At 37.2% G+C, this 15,635-nt stretch overlaps 1 protein-coding gene across 2 annotated transcripts in view; it reads right to left on the bottom strand.

Annotated features, from left to right (window-relative positions):
- WDR35 (WD repeat domain 35) overlaps positions 1–15,635 on the bottom strand; it is a 40,980-nt gene that overhangs the window by 13,131 nt on the left and 12,214 nt on the right. For both annotated transcript variants that reach the window (XM_044445203.1, XM_044445202.1), the window contains exons 9-20: positions 14,940–15,065; positions 12,426–12,611; positions 9,687–9,747; positions 8,661–8,805; positions 7,566–7,635; positions 7,271–7,324; positions 5,991–6,100; positions 5,398–5,608; positions 3,186–3,266; positions 2,936–3,072; positions 1,052–1,255; positions 363–509 (exon numbers count right to left, since the gene is read on the bottom strand). In XM_044445203.1, the coding sequence (XP_044301138.1) occupies positions 363–509; positions 1,052–1,255; positions 2,936–3,072; positions 3,186–3,266; positions 5,398–5,608; positions 5,991–6,100; positions 7,271–7,324; positions 7,566–7,635; positions 8,661–8,805; positions 9,687–9,747; positions 12,426–12,611; positions 14,940–15,065 (1,532 nt within the window). The remainder of the gene's footprint in view (positions 1–362; positions 510–1,051; positions 1,256–2,935; positions 3,073–3,185; positions 3,267–5,397; positions 5,609–5,990; positions 6,101–7,270; positions 7,325–7,565; positions 7,636–8,660; positions 8,806–9,686; positions 9,748–12,425; positions 12,612–14,939; positions 15,066–15,635) is intronic.

The following is a 15,635-nucleotide window of genomic DNA, read 5'->3' as shown; positions in this document are numbered from 1 at the left end:
GCAAAGACTGGAAAATGGTGGATACTCCGCTCCTTATATAATACTAGAGGGGAGGGGGAGCGGAGTTCCCGCCAAAAACCATTAGCTGTTAATTTTCCGGCCAAAGGCACTGCACAGGCACAGAACCCATATGTGTGATGCACAGAGGCCATGACAAAGAAATACTGCATACATATCACACTTCAGTTATCAAAACTGAATGATTATTTGTGCCTCTTTGATTAAAATGACAAATAAATTAAGCATAAAGTTACATGGTAGGTGGATGTTGTTACATTTCCATTCTCTGAATGAGGAAAACTTCAAAAGATCAAGCCCTGAATCTGAAAAAAGGCAGATACAATTTCATGTTACGAACATACCATTTCTGTCTATCTGCAAAATAGTCCCCAATTTCATTATGTGCTTTTTCGAGAAGACTATCATCTCCATGTCCTGAGCCTGTTTGCAACAGCTGCACTACTCGAAATCCATTTCCGAGTTTGAGTCGTAAGTCAACTGCAAGATCTCTGAAAATATCATAAATAGGCAACTTTAGCAAACACACAAAAATACCTCCAATTTTTCTTATAGCTAGTGTAGTTAAGTGGCTAAAGAGAGTTGTGAACCAGGATCTTCTGAATTCAAATCTTCCCTCAATCATGGCCACTAGGTGGTCTTTGGCAAGTTATTATCACTAAGCCTCTGCCATCATCTGCAATACTGGGCTGCCTCATGCAGTGCTGCTTTACGGATTATTAAAGTTATGATTGGAATGCTCTGAATGTTCTAAAGCTTTATATAAAACCAAGGTTTCATGATTAAGCTTTAAGGCAGTTTGCTTGGCCTCAATCAGAAGCTTTTGTACTATTACCTTTAAATGTTTGGCCATTCCCAGCTCCATTCCTATGCCTGACAGGCTTTTTCCTTTGTCTTCCACTTTTGAGTTCCATTTGGGAATGGCAAGTTTGATTAGAGTGAAATAAATACTCTTAAATTCACCCAGTCAAGATAAACATTTCTCTCCCCATCTGGATTTTCCTATCAATACAATTTTGTCCTATACAATTACCTTCTGTCCATGTCCAAATACATTCTTTCAGCTTCTTCAAACTTGCCGAAGTAAACTGCCACTTCAGCTTGCCTCAACAAATCACTCTGCAGGTTGCGAAGACGCTTTACAAACTTAATACCTTGGTAATTTTTGTAGCGCACAAATGCTTGCTCAGCAGTCTGAAGATCAAGTTTCTGGAGAGCTGTTTCAGCTAACAGACGCCTGAATAAAGAACAAGCACATTTTACTTAGGAAAAACAGCCTCATTAGTAACAATCTAACTAACATAATGGGGTCCAAAAAAGAACATACAAAGATTAAAATAAGTAAGCTCCAACTCCAAAAGTTCCTAAATATTGCCTGGATCAATTCAGATACTGCAAACATGAATTGTTAATTCCTACCATCATCACCATCAGAATGTTCTTTTCACACAATAAATGGTTTACATGTAATGTTATGGACCTTTTTGGTTAAAAGTGTAAGAAAAGACTCTTAGGGGAAATCTTTCCCTTGGATGAGTTTGCTTCCAACATATTGCTCTTCTGAAGATTCTATCTTCTTTGACCTTGCTTGAGAGGGAAATCTAGAACTCTCAGAGGAAGATGAGATTCAGGGGAAGTTGTTGAATCAGATGCTCAAGTTCTCTCTACCAAATGTTAGAAGTGGTGAATATAAGAGAGGCTGTTTTAACTTCTTTTATCCTTCCTGAATGGTGGGGAGAGTGAGACAAATGAGAACAAGTCTCTAAGTAGAGGGGTTTTTCCTCTACATTCTCTTTGTCTTGGAAAAATCCTGGCCAGGATGTGTGTTGAATGACAGGAATTATACCTAGATTAGCATTTGACTGGTGGGACCTCCTTGGGTAACACTGTCTCTGTATCTTCCCCCTGCCCTTTGAAAAGAAGGAGTGGGATAACAGTGAGAATATTTCTGCCTATACATCATCATTGATGGGCTAAAAGAGAAGGATTGGTGTTCTCTTTATTCCTTAAATATGTGGCTGATTCTAGGAATATTCCCATAAGAGCAAGATAGAGAAGTAGATAAGTCTTCAACAAGCTGTGATTAAAGGCTGGTTTATTCCACCCAATGAAAACAGGGTGGGTAATTTCTCATTCCATCATGGGTGGGCTTGATGTTTAAATTCTGCATAACCCACATGGTAGGTACAAGCCAGGGAAGCCTCTGCATTCAGGTTGCCTTGCTCCAGGAGGTGGTGTTTTCATCTTCCTTTCCTGGGCTGTTTTTATGCTTTTGGACTGGGCAGGCATTCCTGTGGCCAGCATCTACCTAGACAGAACTAAAGCCCTTGCTCCCTATATACATTCTCCATGAACTATATCCAATCACATCCCCATCTACTCACACTCACTCACAATCATTTCTGCCCACTCACTCACTCGCAGCTTTAATTCATCACTTTCTCTGTTGTCACTAAATAAATGCTCTAGAAACAAGCTGTGTGGTTCCTGGTAAGAACACCCTGCTCTAAATATCAAAGCTTTCTATGATATTCTAGCAAGGAGACTTTTACCACAGGTATCATAAAGCCCATTCCTAAAACATTTTCTCATATCTTTCATTTTGGTGGCCACTGATGCTAGCAGTTAGCCAGACAGACAAAGGGACACTTGTTTTGCAACCCTGATCTATTTAGGCCATTGTCATCTTGAACAACAGAGGTTTAACTGGGCCTTAAAAGAGATACATTTAACAGCTCTTGAAAGTTCTGCTGAATATTCACAACCTAACTGGAATATTGTCCTATTAATACATACTGATCCAAATTCTGTTGAATAAAATCTGTTTTGCTAACTCAGAAGTTAACCCAGAATACCAATATGGATAAATAGAATAGAAGAAATGAATAGAAGAAACTAGAACAAAATGGAATGTTACCAAAGTCTTGGGTGTGAATTTTCTTCAATGAACTGGGTAGACTCTTTAATCCCTGCTTCCTTGACAAGTGCTTGTGCATCTCGTAGTGACCTAATATCAAAATTAATTATGCAGTCCTTATTAGGGTGCTCAGGGTTCTGTAAGATATATAAAAATAAACTTATTCAGCTATTGTTTATTGCCATTCAAACACACTGCTGTGCAAATTGAATAGATGCACTGTTATTAGAAAAAAGAATCTATTACTTGCCTTTAATATTTCATCCAATAACACAGTTTTAATTTCTAAATCTTCAAAGCTGCAAATGTATCCAGAGGTCTGAATGGGTTCCTTAAATGCATATTAATATGTAATGAGCAACAAATCAAAATAAACTTGTGGTATTTCAGACATAATACAATTTTACCCTAGACTGAGAACTTGAGCATAAACACATGAAAACATTTTTCTACAACTAACTCAAATCAAAAAATAAACCATGGCTTTCCCTAGTTCTACCACTTAAGTTTCTATCTAACACCCTTATGCATGAGTCCACAACACTTACCTATGAGCACACATGTATTGCTGGGGGCAGGGACTGATGCTCCAAAGGGTGTCCTCAACTTTAGGAGGCACAAGGATTACCAATGAGAAAAGAAGCCTGATAAGCTTTATGTTAGGAGTGCTAAACAAGGTTTGGGGTCTTTGTCAAAGGACTGACTTGTTTCCTAAATATACATATTCATAAATAAATTTAATTATAATGACATATGGATGGAAAAAGTCATCACCCCTTCAGACTCACATTTTAGAACTCTCATTTGTAAATGATATATTTTTAAAAGTTTTCTTGACAATGGTTCTAATTTTTAATTTAATTTACCTAGGCACAAAACATTTATTTCATTTTGATACTGGATGTTTCAATTCTATCTCAATACAATTGCTGCTCACTTAACAACCATCAGTTAATTGACTGCATCAACTGGCTTATTTTAGACTAAGGACACAACTTTGTTCATTTTTTAGCCAAAAATGTCCTATAACTCACCATGCCCAAGCAAGCTTGGATCACAGCCTCAATATCTGATTTTACCCTGGTTCACTCAGAAGTAAATACCACTAATTTCAAAAGGACATAGGCAACAAACCTTAGGCTCCCTTACCAGGGAGAAATTTCCACTGAAATGAGTGTGACTTACTTTTGAATAAGCATACAAAGGACTACTCTCATGTAAGACTGCTATTACCAATTTTCCTGCACCCTTCAACTGATCCTACCTATGCACCCTTATACAGTCCTGCACTCTCTCTGCATTTACAGAATGCAGGTGGAATCCTGTGAAGTTTCCCTGGAGCACCAATACAGTTTCAACCCTCATTATTGTGATTTCTACATCTACAAATGAAATGGCAGAGAGACTAAAGCATTAGCCCTACAAAAACACTCTACATCATTTGGTATTTAAAAGTTCAGTCTAAAAAAACATAAAGAATCAGAGGCTTATAAAGTTAGGAAAATGATACTTAACCAATATGTGGTGATCACTGCTAGCTTATGATGGCTTTAAGAAGATAACAGGCAAATTCATGGTGGGTAGGTCTATTAATGGCTTATTGGTCAGTGTAACTAAACAGAACCCATCTCTACAAAGGCAGTTTATCTTTAAATGACAGATTGTTTGTATAATCATTCTCATACCTTACTTGTAAGTTTTATACTGTATTTTTGTATTTTTAATTTAATATTTCTATTTTTGATTTATATTATAATTATTTTAGCTTAAGTGTTGTAAGCCGCCCCGAGGCTTCGGCGAATGGGGCGGCATAAAAATGTTTTAATAAATAAATAAATAAAATAAGTGAAATGAACCTGGCTAGTTAGGCAGAATGTTGGTCTACATGGATTTTTGTTATGGTCAACTATTTTTATTTTCTTATGCTGTTGTCCACATTTCCACTTCCAATATTCAATGCAAGCATGCTGTTCTGCACAGGTTAGGAACACAATACCTAATGGATCACCTTTCCTAACCGGAACCTACCCAGAAACTATGCTCAACATCTCAGGCCTTCCTCCAACTGGCACCTCGAAGGGAGGCTACATGGAAGAGGAACTTCCCACACGCAGCCTTCCAATTTTAGAATGATTTCCCCATGGCAGCCCATTTGGCATAACCTCTGCGCCAATCCCCTTTTCCCTAAAATACTCAATGACATATGGGGCTTTTTTATGCTGGGTTAGCTATACTGATAATTTTTTTCTTAGCTGCTCCAAGTATTAATTCTGTTTTAAACTTTAGAATGCCACCATTAATTTAAGTTGTTAAGGGAGCCCTTTCTGCCTTAAGGACAAGTAAATTGATATAAGAAGGATCTATATATGATGTTAACCAGCTGCTTCCCCCTTCCCTTCCCCAAAGATGAAGGAAGTAATAGCAGAAACAAAAAAAATCGATGCAATCACTTATTGCTGTACCTCAGGGTCCAGGTTTCTGAACACATACATTCTTGTTTTCTCCATCATAGCAAATAAGTCTGGATTGTCTTTGGCCCACTTCATATCCCATACATCTCTTCGTTCGAGTTTGAGTTGTTCACCTACTCCTTGGGATCCTGAACCATCTGTTACTCGTGCATCCAGGTCATAGAAAATCAGCACTCCTAACATGTCTATGATAGCAAGACGACTAAAATAGAATAAAAGGAAAAGGCATACAAAACAGAACACTGTTTTATTAACTTTCTGCCAAAGACGAATAATAAAATGATCTCTCATAAATTCACTATTCTCAGAATAGAATTTCATCTACAAAGAGAGCTTAGTAGAACTATTTTTCCAGACAAACAATGGATTTTCACATTAATGTTAACGCATGGAAGAGGAAAATATGTAAGAAGAGAGTTCAAGGGCTTCAGAATGTTAAAATCCTTGACTTCAATATAGTATATTGTCTGTAAAAACTTAGACCTACTAAACTAATTTTAATATTTTAGCTAATATAATGTATTCAATTAAAGCAAATTACCAATCAATGGTAGGAAGTTATTTTATAATTCAGCTCGCCTTACCTGGATCTGCAATTCAAAGACAGTTGATAGGGACGACAGTTTAGGACATACTTCTGAATTAAGCCAACATTGGGAAGTCTGTAACTCTGAATTGTGCCAGATTCTCGTCCCTAGAGAAAAACAACTTGCATATTGCATTGTGAGGCAATATGAACATTCTTCCCTTCCTAATCTTTTTAAACACACCATTCTTTGTGTTTTCTAACTAAAAGGATTAAACAAACTAGAAGGTATTTGTAAGGGAAAATATTACATATTTGAACAAACATTTGAATCATGTAATTTTCAAAATCCTTGAATTTAGTGCTCCAGTTTAGTAATTGGTTAAAATAAACCACTGGCTCCATTCAAATGATTACTTCTCAGATGGAAACAACCTGAGATAAGAACAAGCTTGAAGCTGGGGCAAGTGGCCCCTTCCTTCTCATCATGCATAGCAGCTTTCATCTCTAACTGCAGTTTTCCACCAAGAAACAAGAGTTACCAGGTTTGGAACAAACCAGGATCTCAAACTACAGTTTAAAATTGGTTTAAGATCCTAGCTGAAGAACCTGGCAACAAGGATGGAAGCAAGAATCTTTGGGTGGGCTAAAGACTTTCAAATATCTTAGCTAATTAAGTTATGATTGAACCAAGCTGATGCCCTTCTGTTTTGATTTCCTCTACTGCTTTTATATGTATGAAGAGTATTCATAGTTCTGTCTCTGCATTTCCACACTTATATTTTCGAATGGAAGAACATTAGAATTCTAAGACACACCCATTTATGCAGGGTTTTTTTTGTTGTCATGTTTGATGAAGCCAAGATCAAAATGTGGTTTCAGATCTAAAATTGTTCTGAAACTACAGTTTAAAGAAACTATTTTATTATGGATCTGCTGAAGCAGTAATACTGGTGGGACTGAGGAAAGTACTTTTTAGATTGCTTCTGCTAATACTTCCAACAGCCATTACCTCTAAGAGTGCTAAGAGCTAGAAGCAGTTGATACCATCTGGTCAAAGCCAGAGAGTCACACACAAGTGCCTGCTTGATGAGGTAAAGGACTCTGAAAACATCTGACATCTAGAGCACACTTTTTTTTTGTAGCAACTGTATCAAAGGATAGGAGTCATAGCATACTATTATTTGATACCACTGGAAGAATAAGATATTCTGGATCCATTACTGTTGAGGGCAGTATTGTTCAACTACAAAACTGATACCATTCATACAAACTGATTGAAGAACCACTATTATTAAAAATATTGTAAAATAAATACATGGAATATTTGGTACTTACAATAATAAGTGTTTTATCTGATGCTGTTATTGCACAGATGGGGTCCCTTGTTCCCTGAAACCATAAAAATGGCATTAGTTTAATCACTAGATGTCTATTTGGTTTGTTTGTTTGTTTTCAAAGCACAGCTGTGGAGCAAAATCACTAGAAAATAACAAAATTTATTTGAGTTGCAAAACTTAACTATTTTCACATCAGCAAAAGGGGTCAAGCACTTAGAGATTGGATATAACTCCTCTAGATGTCTTTCACCAAAGAATGGCAAGAATAAGTTCTGGTTAAAACCAGAACTTACCTGTAGCACTTTAGAATAGTCCAGCACTCCATCACCTGTTCCAGAAGGGTTATCATCTACATGGTAAATCCTGAAAGAGACAGACAGACAGACAGGATATTGGAGTGGGATGAGAAAAAGTATCTGCCATATTGGAAAGCAATACAGCAACCTGAATGAAAGAATTCATCAAAGTACAGTCCTGAGAATCAAATGATGGCTTCCTAAATTTAGTGTGCTCTCTGTGTATTACAAAATACATAGGTTTGGATCCTAAAAAAATTCAAGGATTTCATGGAAGGAGTTTCCTTTTCCTTCCCAACAAGCCAGCCCCTGCAAACATTCCACCCTACAAATACTCCGGAACAATGTAGGCTGAGTTTATTTAACTTCTCTTAGGACCCTGACTTAGGACAATTCTCTTTTCTCCCAGCAGTACCCCATATCCCATCACATATTCTTCTGGAGGGCATTCCAGTTCTCAGAGAGGTGTTTGCTAAGGATGCAGGTTGATATTCAACAGGAAGCTTTCTATTTGTGAAATTCCTTATCTTAAGATTCAGGTCACAGTACTGCAGAAACATGGTCATGAAGGATCAGAATGTCTTTTAATATGAAAAACACTCATGCAAAAAGTGGACTGGTAGCAAGTAATACTCAGTTTGCTACCAGAAGTAAGAAGTCTAGCAATTAAATATGACATCCTATCACATTTGACATGGTATGACTTTTGATTTTTTACATGGTGGTACTTCAGCCCCCCCTCCCCCCACATGAGATGCAAGCAGAGAAGGAAAATTGGATAGGAATCTGCGGGGCTTGCTAATTATTCAAGTAAACCTTGAAATTCAAATGTTGAGAATGGTATCTAGGAATAGAAAATATATACAGATAAAAAAGAAAGCCAATAATGATTATTTTGGGGAGAGAGGATTATAGAGGTCTGTAAAAATGGTGTCAGAAAACGGAAACATACATATTGAAAATAACAAAGCAGTTTTTCCTATGAATTTACTTAAGTAATACCTCTGATTTCTAAATTGAATGTCATAAAGGTAATAGCAAGATGTAAATAATACAACACAGGTAAAGGTACTGTGAAGCCAGTGAACAAACCTCTCTTTGCCTTCTTTTCTAGTCCAGGATAGCTGGTTAATTTCCATTGCTGTGAGCTTCTTGTCTACACGATATTGCCAGATATAAAATGCTTCTTTTGAAGCTGCTATCACTTGGGTTTTGGTCATGGTAACAAACAATGGTGCTATTATAAAAACCAAATAAAGAACACAATTTGAATAGGCTGATCCAGACCCATTTAGTCTAAGATTACAATTTGAATGGTGTACATAGTAAATAATGAAATTGATGATAGCTTCAAATGTATTTCATATGTATTTCAAATCTGGGCAGTCAACTATCCAAATGGAAGAGGTTAACAAAAAAAATCAAAGAGACTAACCCACAAGCCTACTGAGAGAATTCCTTTAACTCACAGAATTTGAGCTCCAAAACTGGCATACACAGTTAATGTAACAGTCTTAATAAATAAAACAAAAAGGAGATAAAATAGCACTGTGAAATAGTACAGAATACTGTGCAAAACTTAACAGGAAAAACCTCTTTGGGACTTGCTCTATTATAATCTTTACTTTTGTGTCTCGCTCCCACCATGGAATGTGAAAGAATATAAATAGTGACAAACCAAGTCACAAACGTTAAGGTTTTTCCCCTTAAAAACACAGCATATGGAAACTGAAAGAATGTTACCCTCAATCGTTTAGAGAGGGTTTTGGGGAGCACAGGTAGCAATGGCAGGAAGGAAGGGACAGGTTGTTTCCTTTTACTCACAAACCTTAGTATTCATGCTGCTAATTTTAGCATGCTTAAAAAATGAAAAACTGTGTACATCAATAGATTTGATTCCTATGGATAGTGACCTGGCAAAAAAGTTGCTTGTACTCCATTTTAGTTACACAGTTTGACTCCCATAATGATCAACAGTAAATAATTAAACATTTACAAAAAATGTTTTATATCCTCTGACAAATTCTATCTAGTAGTTAAAACAACTATTACTGTAAAACAGCTAATTTAGGGGAAAGGATAAACACAACAAATATAAAACTCTAAGTATTGACTTACCAATGTCAATATATTTTGGATCCAGGGGAGTACCAATGGAATTGCAGAGAACAAGTACATACTACAGAAGAGAATTAAAAATATATACTCATAAATCTCAAAATAAAATTCAAACTTTCTTCAGTGCAATTAGTAACACGACCTCTATGGACTGGATAAAGAAATATGTCAAGGATGTATGTTTTATAACAAAATAATATATAAGCATTTCATTTTTAGGAAAAGTTGGAAGAAGCAGGACATATATTTCATTATGCTCAAGCAATACAATTAAAAATAATCATATAAAGGAATCCACTCTTTTTCCATAAAAGAGCCCATGATTTTAATGAGAGGACAAAGAACAAATTATTGCTACAAAACACTTTCAAAAACTCTTTATTTGTGCTTACACAAGACTTTATTACTTACTGATGAGCAATAATTATATCTCTTCTCATCAGAAGAGATACAACTCCCAAACCAGATTATAAAAGAACAAGCAAGCAAACCACAAACACATATCATGAGGTTGGTTCAAACGTAGCTTATAGATGGGAGAAAGCCAAAAACAGCAGGTATGCTTTTAATAAATGCTTAAAACATGCCAGCATATTTAGAAAAGCAACCTTTGTAACTCCATGGGCAGAATGATCCCACTGAGAATGGAAAACACCACTGTGAGGGAATTGCCTTTTCCTAGACTCTTTCAACTCATGTGAGCAGGGAAAAGGGTGGAAGGGACCACATTTTATTTTCCCTTAGTCTTGTCCAACACTTTCTTTTAACTCCTGTTGATTTTGATGTGATGGAAATACCATGCCAATTCTGGGGATGAGGGGAGGGAGGTTCTAGGGAGCTCCAATACTGCAGAGGGCAAAAAGAAGGTGTTCTTCAGAGTTCCAGCACTGGCTGCAGACCCAGTTTAAACAAAGCTCAATCTTTCTCTGTGGGGAGAGGAAGAAAGCCTTTCTTCTATCATTTTCCCCATCCTCGGAAAGGAAGATCCTATGGCCCCTAGGCAACCATCAGAAGAACCACAAAACTGTATCTTGACATGGACAGAAAAGTGCAGAGCTACAGATGCCACACACAGACTTACAATTTGAAATAATTTTATTTACAGAATTCTCATACAAGCAGGTCTTCAGATCAGGATCTGTACCACCACTTCTCATATTCACAAAATCCAAACCTTGAAACATCTTTCAAAGGAGAAGAATTTAATCAAAATTGAGATATACTTCTGTGGATGATATATCAGATTTATTTGCATTTATTTTTAGTTAGCATATCAAGATAAAGTTTTTGGATTCAAGATGAATATTTCTATGTCCATGAAGACCGCTCATATGTACTATTAATCACCATGGGACAGCATAAACAGGCAGTTCCAGAAATTCTAAATGTTTGAACCAAGCTCATGGCAATAACATATACATTACATGTAATATATGCCTAATAATACTATATGAGTTAAAGAACAGGTAAAAGAATTGTTTTTACCATTGCACCTAGAGATTCAGTCTCATGCTCCTCCTTTGTAAGCATTATACAAGAGATATGGGAAATAATGGATTCATTCAGAAAATAAAGCAAATCCAATTGAACTGAGTTTACACAGTAACAAGAGGAACATCCATGTATGAGCAGGTTGGATTTCTACAGCAACCACTTTTCCATATAGATGGAATCCCAAGAGTATTGTTGGAAATGTTTCTTCATTCATATTTTACACTGTGATTACATTCTTCTTTGGTATGCAATTTGAAAACCCAAAACATGTTTTAGCATCAAGAGAAGTTGGTTTTGTTAGTTTAGATGGTAGAATACTGCTTTACAATAATCATGCAAACATGAATGCACTACAAGATGCCCGTTGAGAGTCAACCAAAGAAAACTTGGGAGCATACCCAAACTCTTTAACATGGGTGGGGAACAGCTGTACCATGAGCCTATTTCAGACCACAGCATTTGCTCTAATTCACAGCCTCTCCTCCACAGCCTCTTCAAATATGAAGCAAGTTTCTGAGGAAATCTTTGTTGCAAGCACTTTCCATGCTGGCTACAGCTAGGCTAAGACAGTTGGCGGAAGAGCAGATACAAATTCAGCAGTTTGCTCTGCTCCCATGATGGCCAGCAAAGAAGACAATCCCATTCCTCCCCAGTCAACAGAGAAGCTGAGCAAGCTGCTAGGGAAATGACACAACCTATCCATCCTCCCCTGGCTTTGACACATCCCTCTACAACCAAAATAGAATGCACCTGCACATTCTTCAAAGACTTGCTTCATAATGGACCAAAGGAGGAAGGCTTCCTCAAAGACAGGTAGAGAATCCCACTTCCCTAAGCAATCCAGAACACTTGCTGTGAACCTGCAGAAATGAACAGAGGTGCTATGGCTCCTTTTCAGTTTGACTGGCCTTTTTTCCTTTCTTCACTGCTTGTGAATTTTGCCAGTGTTAATTTGATGTTATATATTATACACTACCTTGGGTTTTTGAGACTTCAGAGATATTCATAAAAAGAAAGATTACCAATCAGAACTTGTATTTGAAGATCTATAACTTCCAGCTGAGGTTTAAGCTAGGACTTAACTAGTCTCCCCCAGAAGAAGGATGCCAAGCTCCAAATCTGTGCAGCTGCTTATCTGAACAGAAGTGATGAATGAAGCTTCTACTAGGATTATTCTGATGGACTAGCAGTTCCATTTTATAATTCAAAGAACTTCAGGAAAGGTTGTAAGACAAGTAGTTATACCTGCAGTTGATTTTCATCTGCTTTAGTTGCCAAAATACAGAAGTCCCCACAAGTTGTTATGGAGATCAGACTCTTGACAAATTTCAAATATTTTTCATTGTTTTTTATGTCCCAGAAGACCACACAGTATTCTGGACGATCAGGTCGGGTATATGCATACACCACTGTATTAGTGCAGTAACCCCACTGTCAACAAGAAGGTTAAAGAAAGGTTTATTATTTCTTAATAACAGACAGTAATGTAGGTATAGACTTAGTGCTCATAAGTATCATTCTTCTAAACCAATCCATTGCAAAAAACACAACTACTGGATATCTGGAAGGGTTCAAATAATCATTAAAGAAGAACATGTACATAGTTCAGATGTGTGCATGGTAAAACATGGTTTAACAAGAAAGGTGAGAGTTCATTGGTTCAGGAAATGTTTTTTAAAGAAAAAACACAAAAATGTTTTGTGTACTTTTAATAATAAAGAACACAAAAAATATTTTTGTGTATGCTTAAAAATAAAAGTCCTATAGCAGTACTATTTAAAGTAATCAAAATAAACATCAAGTGTCACATATAAAATATCAAAAGAGGACAATTAAAAAAACCCCCAACAGCAGTTGACTTAAAACCAGATTAAACAATGATTTAAAAGACTTGGGAAAATAAAAGGTCTTTGCCTGGCACTCAGTAATAGCCTTCTAGGCAAGGTTTTCCTGGAGTATATGGCTGAGTTCCACAACAGTTTTGCAAACAAGCTGCAGCACACCTTCAAAGGAACCTTATGATCATTGTGCAGGGCAAGCCAAGAAGGCTGCACATTACCTGGGCAGCATTGCAAATATGCAACAGTTGTTGAAGGGCATTGCTTCTTCGCTGCCACAATATTTTGAACAGTCCCACCAGCCTCAGCTGGCATGATAATAACAGGAAATGGTAAGAACTGTACTCCAAAGCATCTAGCAAGCACCGAGATGGGGAAGGCAGCTCTAAGATGAGTTCTTGTCTGTGTTCAGTTGGATTTGTTTTGATTCTTCCAAAATTTATATTCCAGCTCTAGTCCTAACTGCTTCACCATCTTCCGCTACAAGGGGCTAAACTCTAGTCAGTCAGACAGGATGTTTGAAAGTTATTGTGCCAACTTCAAAGTTATTTCAGACAGCAACTTCAGCAAAGCCCTGAGTGCAAGTTTATTTCAGTAAAGGCACTCTTCCTTTCCTCAGGCTGTTATAAGCCAGGTTTTCCAGACACAAGGCAAAAGCGAAACAAGCATCTTTCACACCAACCAGAAACTCTGTGAGGGCTCACAGGAAACCATTTAGATTAATCTGAAAATCTACTTTAAAAGATCTCTGGGGCCAATCTTTTAAACGGGTACACTATCCCTGGAATAATCACTGCACAGCAAAAACTTCATGAGGAAGTGGTCTGACCATGTCAAGGAAGTCAGGACAAAATCCAACCTCACAATTTCTTGCCCAATACAGATACCATAGAGTAAACTGTCAAGTGTTTGGGGCTGAGGATATGCTGAAAGAGCCCCATGCTTGTTAGCACAGTCAGGAAATTCCAAGCCATCACAACAAAGTCTTAGCACAGATGTTGAGGTAATGCAGAACCACAAACTGGGCTTCTCAACACAATAAGAATCTTCCTTTCCCTTCCTGGTATCTGAATAGCTTACCCAACATACCATATTTCCCTGAGTTCAAGATGGCTGCTGTACATGCACCGTGCCTTCTCCCAGGCTGTTATAAGACAAGTTTCCCAGACACATGACAAAAACAACATAGGGCAATTAACCCTAAAACCTGTTTATTTCAAAGAGCATTTATGTAAAAGCATGTGTAGGTAAAGTTCAAAAGTAACAGATAAAATGCCACCAGAGAAAGGTAAACATAGGATAAATTTTTTTTAGGACAATAATACTGTTTTAATAAAACACAGATGTTACCAAGAAAAGCTTTACAGTAATACAATAAAGCCAATAGCTATGCAAGAGCCAGTGTGGCATAATGGTTAGACTACTGGAGAGAAACTTGGGAGATCTGGATTACAGTCCCTGATCAGCCATGAAGGTGACTGGGTGACTTTGGACCATTTACTGACTCTCAGGCTGACCTATCTCACAGAGAATAAAACGGAGAAGGAAAATTGTGTAAACTGCCTTGAGTTTCTTGCAGGAAAAAGGTGAAATATAACTATAATAAATAACATAATTAAAATATAATGGGTGCAAAAAGAGTAAGAATCATAACAATATGATTCACAACCTTGGCTCTCGCCCATGTTGTCCATGTTTGAGCTCTCACCTATAACCTTCACGGTCCTCTCTCCCGAAACCAGGGATATTCTAGGTATAAGCCTTCATTCTCTTTCCAAGCATGCACTGGTACCCTTGCCATGACCTCAAAGATTAACCCAAGCAATCATCTCTTTTTATGTCATCATTCCAAACACCCTTTCCCCAATGCTAGTAATTATGTTTTAAGCTTTCCAACAAAGCAGAGCATTGCAATGCTTACCTTATAGTCTGGCCGAATATTTGCAAAATAAATACACTGATCAACAGCTAGCCCTATTTTTAGGCCGCCTCCTTCCCAAGACAGAGCTGATACTTGTTTGCCTGGAATCTTCAGCGTACGCAAATGCTGAAATGACATAATCCATTCATTGGTTATAAGGTATTAGTAATCATTTCTAAACTGGGAATAAATATAGTACAATGTATGTATTGTATGTGTGTGATTAGATGAACAAAGGTGTAAATGACAGTATAATAAGATGACTTAGAAGGGGTATTTTATTATTGCATTTCCCACTTTTCCACACCCTGAGATACAGGGCTTTTTTTGTCATGGAACGCACCGGAACAGCGTTCCGCCACCTTTTTTTCCAATGGATTTTACAAAGTGATTTTGAATCTCCTGTCCGCATAGGTCAGCAGCAAACATCATTAACATAGTGCCAGCGGGCTGCTTTTGCGTCTGTTCCACCCAGCTTGGGACGCTGCTCGGCTTGGGATTAGTGTGTGTTGTCGCACACTGAGTGCTTACTGCCAGCAGCGATGTGAGTTCCGGCACCTTTTTTTTTTTTTTTTTACAAAAAAAGCACTATGCGCCATCCTATTGCAAAAGCCTCAGGATGGCTTACATAAATAAAATACAAATATCAATATAAATAAATTACAACAAAATATCAACATAAAAATCAACATAAAC

The sequence above is a fragment of the Varanus komodoensis genome, unplaced genomic scaffold (assembly GCF_004798865.1).
Source record: "Varanus komodoensis strain SLA01 unplaced genomic scaffold, ASM479886v1 scaffold47, whole genome shotgun sequence".
NCBI lineage: Eukaryota > Metazoa > Chordata > Lepidosauria > Squamata > Varanidae > Varanus > Varanus komodoensis.
Note: the sequence above shows the minus strand (reverse complement) of the source record. Positions and strands in the feature narration are given on the sequence as shown.